Source organism: Leptodactylus fuscus, chromosome 2 (genome assembly GCF_031893055.1).
Source record: "Leptodactylus fuscus isolate aLepFus1 chromosome 2, aLepFus1.hap2, whole genome shotgun sequence".
Classification (NCBI taxonomy): domain Eukaryota; kingdom Metazoa; phylum Chordata; class Amphibia; order Anura; family Leptodactylidae; genus Leptodactylus; species Leptodactylus fuscus.
Window position 1 is genome coordinate 244,489,191 of NC_134266.1, and position 10,472 is coordinate 244,499,662.

The following is a 10,472-nucleotide window of genomic DNA, read 5'->3' on the forward strand; positions in this document are numbered from 1 at the left end:
TGCACGTAGCATGTACCATCTGTGGGGGACTGATATAACAGTAAGAGAGCCTAGAGACTAATGTATACGTTGGAGGTAACCTCTAACCGATACACTATCATAGGAAATAATGGCTTTCCTATCTGGTTGGGAAATAAAAACTGGTTCACGACACGCTGCCTCCCCCTTGCAAGATGTGGCTGATGGTTCGGTCCTCTTATAGAAAGCCGGGCTATGGCGGCGGCTGTGGATTCACTGTACAGCCCACATGCGCTGGTGCAGCCGGTAGATGGTGGCGACATGGAAGACACAGCGCCGCCGGTGGTGTATAAACGTTTTATCTGCTCTTTCCCGGATTGTAATGCTGCGTATAATAAGAACTGGAAGCTGCAGGCCCATCTGTGCAAGCACACGGGGGAGGTGAGAATATGACAACACTGCCTGGCACTGCCCGCTGGGATGTGAAGACTGTAGTGGTTGTATTGGGGGGAAGGAGAGACCTGGGCAACTTTATCTTCCATGGTTGTTCATTGGTATCCTGTGTGTAGAGCCTGGTGCTGCTCACCATAGTGTATACCCCATATCACACTGCTGTACTCATGTCCGGGCATGATCCTGGAGTACTGGGTGTATAGGGGACAGCAGCAGCCATAGGGCTTGGCATGCTATGCCATCTAGCTTATACACATACACAGGCTTGCCATGCTATGCCATCTACAGATTATACACAGGCTTGGCATGTTATTCCTATATACTATGCGGCATGATGAGCTGTACTCGCATGTGACTGTCACTCCTAAAAGACATCTTGGTGATGGCTGCCCCTGGACCAGTCCTGCGAGAGAGATAGAGACTGATGTTGGATGAAATGTTTCCCCCTTTTTATAATCTTTATGGTCTATGTATGTTAATGCTTCAGTCTTATGTTCTCACTACCAGCATGTGTCCGATATGTTAGAAATGAATAGAATGCGAAAAACACGAGTACACCTGTCATTTACATGTACAACTGATCAATATGTCGTATTGGTTATGATATGACCTGACAGATCAGCCTAGTAAAGGAACATAACCTGAATAACTTGCAAATAACAGCCCTTATGTCTCACTGTATGTTAGTAAGGCCCTGTGTTGATATCCTGTTATATTGTACCTGAAATATAAAGCCCAATAAAAAAAAGTCTGTCCTGACGCCTGGTTCACATCTGCACATGGGTTTCTGTTCGGGGAGTCTGCTGGGGACCCCCAAACGGAAACCTAATTCGCATTTAAAAAAAAACTTGGTTACCTAAGGAAACCTGTGGACCCCATAGAGTATAATGGGGTCTGTGTGGTTTCTGCATGACAAATACAGAGAGAAGGTGCCGCTTGCAGGACTGGTCTCTCCATACTTTTCATGCAGAGAGGGGAACGGAATGGCCCGAACGCAGATGGGAACCAGACCTGAGATGTTTATTACCTGTATCTGTAATCTCCTGCCAGCTCTGTACATAAAGCACTCTGCTGGTACCACATCACACATGCCGTATGGCCCCGTACTCCTCTTGGTGGGCTGCTGGCATCTACAAGAAGGGCTCGTTCACACTGGCACAGAGGGGGGTGGATTATGGCGTGGAATCCATGTCATCATCCGCCCCCTCACAATGGTGGTTTATGGAGACCGCTAGTGATCTTTTTTTTCTGTGAGCGTCATGTTGCCTTTTCTTCAGGCGGATTCCGTGGCTCATTGAACCACGGCAGCACCCTCCAGACAAGGCCCATTCATTTTGGGCCTACTCCAGAACGGGAAGCCGCGGCTTCCTGCATCAAAATCAGGACCAAAAATACGCTATTACGTGCCCGTGTGAACTAAGCTGAAGATAAATTGTGGCATCGTTTGCTGTTATTGAAGTGCTGTACTTGGATCTGCTAGAAGGACTGAACATGCACTAACACACTTTTTTTTTTTTTTTTTTTTTTTTCTTCTCCCCTTTAGAGACCTTTCCCTTGCACATATGAAGGTTGTGGTAAAGGCTTCGTAACTTTGTTTCACTTGAATCGTCACAGCCTGACTCATACTGGTGAAAAACCTTGCAAGTAAGTTTACATATGTTGCTTAAAGAAGATGTTGAGCGCTATACTGACTGCAGCAGCCCCTTCTCTACTTTCACAGCATTGTACTCAGTTTAGAGGTTGTGCTTGATATTACAGCTCAGCCCCATTCATTTAAATGGATTTGAGATGCAGCATGGCTATGTGCCCAGTGGGTATGTCACTGGCCTGAGAAGAGGAATTACACCGTAATACACCGCTAGAAAACTGACAGTGAGTGGAATACATGTTCTGTGCCCCCGGTGAAGAGCTATCTGTGCCGATACTGTAGCTCTTCACTGTCAGAAGGACATTTTTGACAGTCAGGAACGCTCTTCCTTACAGCAGCGTCTATTGCACTGTACTGAGAGGCGGCGTTGCTTACCGCCCAGCGATGACGTCTCTCACAGTACAGCACAGTAGACGCTACTGTATGGAAGGGCGTTCCTGACTGTCAGAAATGCCTTTCTGACAGTGAAGAGCTACAGTACCGGCACCAATAGCTCTTCACTGGGGGCACAAAGTGAAATCCGATAGTGTGCTGAATTCAGCGCATTGTTGGCTTTCTAGCGGTATCTAAAACCGCATGTGCCCCAGGTGGTGAAATGTCCTCTTTAATGAATTGCAGGATCTCTATATTAGCTATGGTCAGCAAAGAGCTGTAAAGTTGGTGGTTTGGCCTATTAACTCCACAGTCCTGGGCTTTCCTCTTAAACTTCTTTACAAGGGGAATATTAGTCTGTGTAGTGCCATAAACAAAACCACTGCTGGGCTCAGTCTGGAGTTACACTGCATGGTTATGTAAGGCTCGGCTCACATCTGCATTTGGGCCATTCCATTCCCCTCTCTGAATGAAAAATGCAGAGAGGTCCTGCAAGCAGCACTGTTCTCTCTGCATTTTTCTGAGCGGAAACCATGCGGACCCCATTATTTGCCATACACATTACAGTGCACCATCATGGGTTTAGATCATCCATGACACGTCTGTGGCACTTTCTTGGGTGTGTATGTTGGTAACTCTCCCTTCATAGCACTTGTCTGATAGCGGTCATAGAGTACTCCTTGTCATGTAGCTTGCTGTACATTTATAAAAAGTGACTCGCAATTTATAACTATAAATCTTGTTGACTTTCAGATGTGAAGCAGAAAATTGCAACTTGTCATTTACCACAGTATATAACATGAAGAAACACTTCAAGAGGGCTCACGAGGCTCCGTTACAAGTCTATGTGGTACGTGTATATGTTGCTTTACCTTAGAGGACCTTTCACCACCTTCACCAACTCTTCACATCCTTCAGTAGAGGCCGTTTCGCTGATTCTGAACAGTTGGAAATTTATTCCTCTGGGTCTCAAGCAATCATTGCGTTCAGTTTATGCTGTCAGGTGGGTGGTCCTTGGCTAGAGCAGGAAGAAAGGATCTTCCCACCTGACAATCCTATTAATATTATAAATGTGAAAGTTTGTGGGTTTGTGTGTTTGGATGTTTGCATGTTCGGATGTTTGTTCCTCAATCACGGAAAAACCGCTCCACCGATTTGGCTGAAATTTTCCACAAACATAGTTAATACACCCGATTAAACAATAGGCTACTTTTCGTCACAATAGCGCACATACGTTTGTGCCAGGACCCCCACAAAACCCAAACTCACACCACCATCTCTGCAATCTCACACACTTTGGACCATAGCAAGCCACAAAATTCATATTGCCCTCTACAGCCTCGCCCCTAACCCCACACAATCTCATATACATATACTTTACCACTTTGCCCCTCACCTTAATGATACTCCAGGAGGCGCTCTTTAACGCTCCGGAGCAGCCATGTTTGCCGACCCCCACCGCTCTGACAATCCGTGACACCGCCCACCCATGTCAATACCCCTAGGCGGTCTAATAAATGCAAAAAAAAAAAAAGTTTAAAAAAAGTAAAAAAATATAAAAAAAATAAATAAAAAGGATTAAAAACTCAAATCACCCCCCTTTCCCTAGAACACATATAAAAGTAGTTAAAAACTGTGACACACCTACATGTTAGGTATCCCCGCGTCCAAAATTGCCCGCTCTACAAAGCTATACAAATATTTTTCCTGTTCGGTAAACGCCGTAGTGGGAAAAATGGTCAAAAGTGCCAAACCGCCATTTTTTCACTGTTTTGCTTCTGATAAAAATTTGAATAAAAAGTGATCAAAGCAATAACATTTCCCAAAAATGGTAGAACTACAAAGTACACCCGGTCACGCAAAAAAAGTCGCCCTATACATCCCCGTACATGCACATATAAAAAAGTTACGGCTGTCGGAATATGGTGACTTTTCAAAAAAAAAATTTCTTAACACAGTTTTGGATTTTTTTTTTAACGGGTCAAAATGTAAATAAAACCATATAAATTTGGTATCCCCGGAATCGTAACGAAACAGAATACAGGGGACAGGTCATTTTCGTTGCACAGTGAACGCCGTAAAACCAAAGCCTGTAAGAAAGTTGCAGAAATGCATTTTTTTTTCTTCAAATCCACCCCATTCAGAATTTTTTCCCTGCTTCCCAGTACATTATATAGAATAAATAATGGTGGCATCATGAAGAAAAATTTGTCTCAGAAAAAATTAAGACCTCAAATGGCTCTGGGAGCGGAGAAATAAAAAAGTTATGGGGTTTAGAGGGAGGGGAGTCAAAAACGAAAATCAAAAAATGCCATCGGCGGGAAAGGGTTAACTTCAAATACCTCTGTCCCAAAGTCACTATGTAAAGTTTCTCACAACACCGTGTATATATAGCAGCTCAAATACAAATTAACTTCAACACAAAACAAGATACAAAGTTACATTTCATATCCCATACCTTATACACAGTACGAAAACCTTACCCGCGCCTGTATATACCCACTTCTACAATCACCGCAGACGAAGTCGCGGGTACCAGCTAGTAGAGCATAACTGCGGAATCATGCAAAGTGAGCTGGAGGAAAAACTGCAACTGCCAGAAACGGTGGTGTGGTGCCTATTGATAGAAGCAAAGAGGTGGCGGTGCTGTCTTGAGTCAAGGCAAAGGGTGTCTATGAAAGGAAAGGGTTCCTGCAGCTATAGTGAAGAGCAGCCATTAGTGTACAGAACTGCTTCCTGCTCCATGGACTGTTAAGTTGGCAATACACGGAATGTCATAACCCACTATCAAGATCAAATACATGATGTCTTCAACTTCTGTGCTAAATTGCATAGACTTTTTTTTGGCTTAGTTTGGGTTTCCTTATTTTCAGTGTTATTTCGCAGACTGCGGCCAAGAATTCAGAAAACATAACCAGCTAAAAGTTCATCAGTATATACACACAAACCAGCATCCTTTCAAGTAAGTGGCTGCTCCATTACCTGTAACTACTCCTCTTACAATGTAGTAAACCATTATGTGATGTAGTGACTGCAGTCTTGCCACTGTCATTGGGGTGGGGGGCCCAGCACTGTTTAGATTCTGGCACTAGGAATACACTGGCTATACTCTTTTCTTGGACAATATGTTGATGAGGTTTTTCAAGGGCACAAGGAATGCATGAAACAAGACTTCAAGTGGCTGGGGTATACCCACTGTTTGGTTCCCCAGTGACTTCAATGAGAAAGGGATTGTAGGGGTACAAAAATGTTTCATTGTCACATTCTGAAAACGGGACTATTCATATTTCTGTATAACTGTTTAAAGACTTGTTTTTGCGGCAGGAGAGCTGTAGTCAATGTTATAGGCAGAGTCAATGCAAAAATACCTTCAAGTAATGGGATGAAGATAAACATGCCTTGTTTTTCATCTTTTTCATTTCATAGGTGGATGATAATAAATATATAATTTTTTTTTTTTTTTTTGCCAAGTGGGCATAACTTTGTTCCACTTATGTAAGATTGTTGGATCTAAAGAATTGCTTTAAGTCTTGATCACTCTTGACTTTTCTTGACCACAGATGCAGTCACGAAGGATGTGATAAAAGCTATGCTGTTCCTTCAAAGCTTAAACGCCATGAGAAAATTCATGCAGGTAACAGTCAATTGCTACGGTCCTTATTTTACCTTAACACCTGAAGACCTGTGCCAGGATCTCTAACTGGTCTTAGATTGAGCTAGGTTTCATTACATGCTCTTAAAGGGGGGGTACATATTTATGACTGATCCTTGGTCTTGCACCTGGGACCTTACAGATCAGCTCTTTGAAGAGACCACAGCGATTGGCTGAATGCTGTTTTATAGGTCAGTCATCTCCACTAGGCCAGTTTGCAGCTATCTCATTGAGCCTGAGGCCGTGGGGGAAACCATGGTGGAAACAAATCACTGTTTTTCCCACCTATTACATAGTTTTCCTTTGTGGACTTTCAGCTACAATTATACCTATACAGAAAACATCTGTATTTCCATAGGTATAATTGAGATGCTGTGGTTTTTTGTTTTTTTTACCCGCAGCTTTTCCATTTCCAGATATTCTGCAATGTGTGGTTAGGGTTAGCAAGTATCCCATCCACTTTGCAGATACTATAAAATGCTTTTTTTTTTTTTTTTTGCAGTGTTTGCTTTGTGGGACTCCACCCTTAAAGGGATATTTAATTGTAATCACCTGTGCGATGGAGGATAGATAACTTGCAGTTAGTGGAGGGGTCTTACTACTCAGAGCCCTACTGATCAGTAGAATGTCTGTCAGACACTGGAGATGGCGAAAATTGTTAAACTGAGAAGCACTGATAGTTGTATTTCTTGTTTCAAGTATTTGGTTTCAAATCTGAGGTTTTTTTTTTTTTTTTTTTTTTTTTTTTTGTCTTAGGGTACCCCTGCAAAAAAGATAGCACTTGTCCATTTGTGGGAAAGACCTGGTCCGAGTACTTGAAACACGTTGCAGCTGTTCACTCAGGTAAGCGGCTCATCACATTTTTAATTTAAATACACTTTAAAGGGATCCTATCATACAAACTTTTTTTTTTTTTTTTTTTTTTTGAGTAACACGACGTTAGAATAGCTTTAAGGCTATTCTTCTCCTACCTTTTGTTGTCTTCTCAGTTTGCCTGAAATTCTGTTTTTTGTCAGTATGCAAATAAGTTCTCTTGCAGCACTGGGGGCAGGCCCCAGCACTCAAACAGCGGAACCCATTGAATTCAATGGGAGGGTTTATTTCCACGCCGATTCTGTTTGAGAGTTAGCGTACCAAAATTAGCACCAACTTCCTCCGTGTGAATGCCCCCTAAATCTCACAGTATTAGAGCATGCAATGAACCATAGTCTGGTCCTTGACATGTGAGGTTTTTGGTCTCTACAGAAGTTACCTGTGATGTCTGTAACCGTACATTCAAGAGGAAAACAAACCTGAAAGATCACAAGAAAACTCACATAGAAGAGAGAATTGTCTATAAGTGCCCGCGAGACAACTGTGATCGGACCTATACCACAAAGTTCAACCTCCAAAACCATATTCTCTCGTTCCATGAGAACTTGCACCAATTTGTCTGTGAACATGAAGGCTGTGGGAAAACCTTTTCAATGAAGGTAAAGTGACAATGTTTAGATTTGTCAGTGGTCTGAGTTAAATAAAGGAGTTTATAGAGATGTGACATGTTTATTTCTGTATGTAATCCATGACCTGAATTGTAAGACTCTACTTTTGTTACAGCAAAGCCTGGAGAGACATGCCAATATTCACAACCCAGAGAGGAAAAAGATGGTAAGGCTAGTCTGTCTTTAGTGTAAAGTGCAATTTCCCTGTCCATATATAATTTTTTTTTTTTTTTCTTTGCCCCTCCTTCCTCTCTTCAGGGAGCTTAAACATGTGATCGTTATATCAACTGTGCCATAGGCTGCAATACTACTGTATTACAGTCTATGGCATATTTGCTATGTAACTATTGAAGCCTGCTGCAGGGCAGTCTTCAGTAGTTACAATACTATGGCAGCACTGGGAGCCTTCAGGATGCTCCAGGCTGCATTGGTAACTCCTCCCACAATCGCCCCACAAGGGGCCACCTGTTACTGAGAAGCAAATGGAAAGTGAAAGCAACCACTCAGATGTTGTGGTCGCATTTAACCATGGCATCTGACTGAGTCATCTCTGATCATGGGCAATGCTGCCGGGTAGTGCGGCCACTATGTTTAGTCATGCACACCAGGACATAACTGTCCTGGTGCACCTAAGGGTTAAAGGGATTGTCCAGTGTTGCCAAATATTGACAGATGTTATCTGTGTAGTAGTACAACTTTCTAATATACTTCCTGTTTCAATTCGTACAGATTTTTCTAGATCTCTGCTTGCTGGCATTCATTCTTCCAGTGCATAAAAAAATAAAACTGTCCAGTCATGTGATGGACACACAGGTACACTGCTCATCACCAGGTGGTCTGACTACTGTGCTGTGACTACACAATCCCATGCACCTGTCAATCACATGACTATGGACTGTCCAGCAAGCAAAGATCTGGAAAACAATGAGGAATTGATAGACTGTATATTGGAAAATTGTACAACTCTTCATCATACAAAAACTTGTCTTAAAGGGGATGTTCAGCTTCCGATAAATATTAAGCAATAGATTTTGCACCAACTTGCTTGTCTGTCCTTACCTGGTGGGCACCAATTGCTGTGCAGCCAAAGCTCTCTAAGCCTGTTCAGTGTATACATAGAGTAGCCTGCAATAGAAAGTATATGATAGGCCGGAGAGCATTAACAACGCTCCTGGCTGTCATAGAAAAGGGACGCTTGCTCTGGGTGCCTGCGATTGCCAGTAAAATGGCGGCACCCAGGCGCCGTTGGTAAAATGGTCCCTCAGTCAGCTTTGACTGAGGTGCCAGAGGGGTTGATGTCCGCGATCGGTACAGGAATTAGTGAAAGATGTCTGCTGTATAACACGGCAGACACCGGGCAGCTATGGCGGCTGCCTTAAACACCCGGCATGGGAAGGGATTTACATGGCATAGTGCAAAGATTTCAATGAATAAATGACAGGTTTAAATGAATAATCTCCCATAAAACTATTTTGTTCATCTTCTCCTGGTCTACTTTGTTGTAAAAGACAGTTCCACTGAATCCTATGTATGATATATATTCCAGTATCGTTGAGTCGGCTGGCTGACTTTTTATTTTCCTGTAGGTGAAACCATCACAACCTACACGAAGCCTGGCTTCTCGCCTCTCTGGATACAAGCCGAAGTCCAAGAAAAGGAAATCTCCTCCCAAAATTCCTGCTCCAGAGTCCAATGAACAATCTCCTTCTGCAGCCCCACCAGACCCATTAATAGTACTGGAAAATCTGAGTATTGAATAACTTTCCAGTGTCTGGTCCAGTAAAGCAGAATATATATTATGTTAATATTGCTGTATGCTCATTCACCCATTTCTGTGGGAATATTTTGTTCTTCCTTGGTAAGGTTTCCTTATGTCTGACTTGTATGTTCAGAGGGCACAGGTCTTGTGGAAACTATAGGACGATGCATTTCTGTATCATGCTGTATTAAAGCCTTGAAGCAAAGGCAATGCTCTGGTAACCTTTCTTGCTACTTTGGATTATTGTGTGATCTACTTCTTGCAGAGTGGAAGACCTGCGTCGTAAATGTGGACAGGAGGTGAATCGGCTCAATCGGTTATCTCTTAATATTGATTTTTCAGACTAAGAAGCATGTGCTTTTACACAGTCATTGCAACAAATTCTGTGGCCTGTTTCCCTGTCCTCTCTGCTGGTTGTGACTTACAGCAATGATTTTTCACAATCTATCTTGAGATGGACTGCAGGTCACATGATTCAGCTGTATACAAGGCTTTGGAGAGGAGATTACATAAGATGCCTTTTTGTCACTCTAGAGCTTCCTATCACAGCTGAAGTACGTTACTCAACTCAGTACAGGTCAATCTCTATATAGCCTGCCTGTCATGCAAGAACACTATAGCACCGCTATAGAGCGGTTTCTCCTGTACTTACTGTGTTCATTGTATGACAGCTAGCCTGTGCTTTCCTACTGCAGTTGGCGGAGTGGGAGTCCAATCTGAACAATGGGAAATTACCTGGTGGGAAGATCAGAAGCAAATGATAAATACTAAGTCTATAAAGTGGATGGTTCTGAGGTCTGTAGTGATAGTTAACAGAGTTGGGGGGGGGGGGGGGGGGCAATAAGTATCCAAGTCCTGAGAGCCTGGGAAGGGGTTTGATGTTATCATAAGAGAAGTCAAAGCCTGAGCCGCCATGAAGAGGGGAAAAAGTGAAGCAGTGAGCACTTAGGCACCCAAAGCGGAGTCTCTCAATGATGGAGTAGGACCAGCTTGGCCTGAAGGGTTGGTGTGTTCCCATCACTTGTCAGATTATTCACCGTGCCTCATTCTAGAACAGTCAACTTTCTACAGGATCGAAAGATGTGAAGTAAGGTCCTCTATTCTCTGCTGCATCACTACCCCGTGCTAATCTCCAGGATGACTGCTTGT

At 43.0% G+C, this 10,472-nt stretch overlaps 1 protein-coding gene across 1 annotated transcript; it reads left to right on the forward strand.

The window, feature by feature from the left end:
* Positions 1 to 213: 213 nt before the first annotated feature.
* GTF3A (general transcription factor IIIA) lies at positions 214 to 9,534 on the forward strand. The gene is made up of 9 exons (XM_075262941.1): positions 214 to 399; positions 1,955 to 2,055; positions 3,185 to 3,281; positions 5,305 to 5,393; positions 5,992 to 6,065; positions 6,840 to 6,926; positions 7,329 to 7,555; positions 7,680 to 7,730; positions 9,151 to 9,534. The coding sequence occupies exons 1-9, from the start codon at positions 214 to 216 to the stop codon at positions 9,322 to 9,324; spliced, it is 1,086 nt and encodes a 361-aa protein (XP_075119042.1). The 3' UTR covers positions 9,325 to 9,534.
* The last annotated feature ends 938 nt before the right edge of the window (positions 9,535 to 10,472 follow it).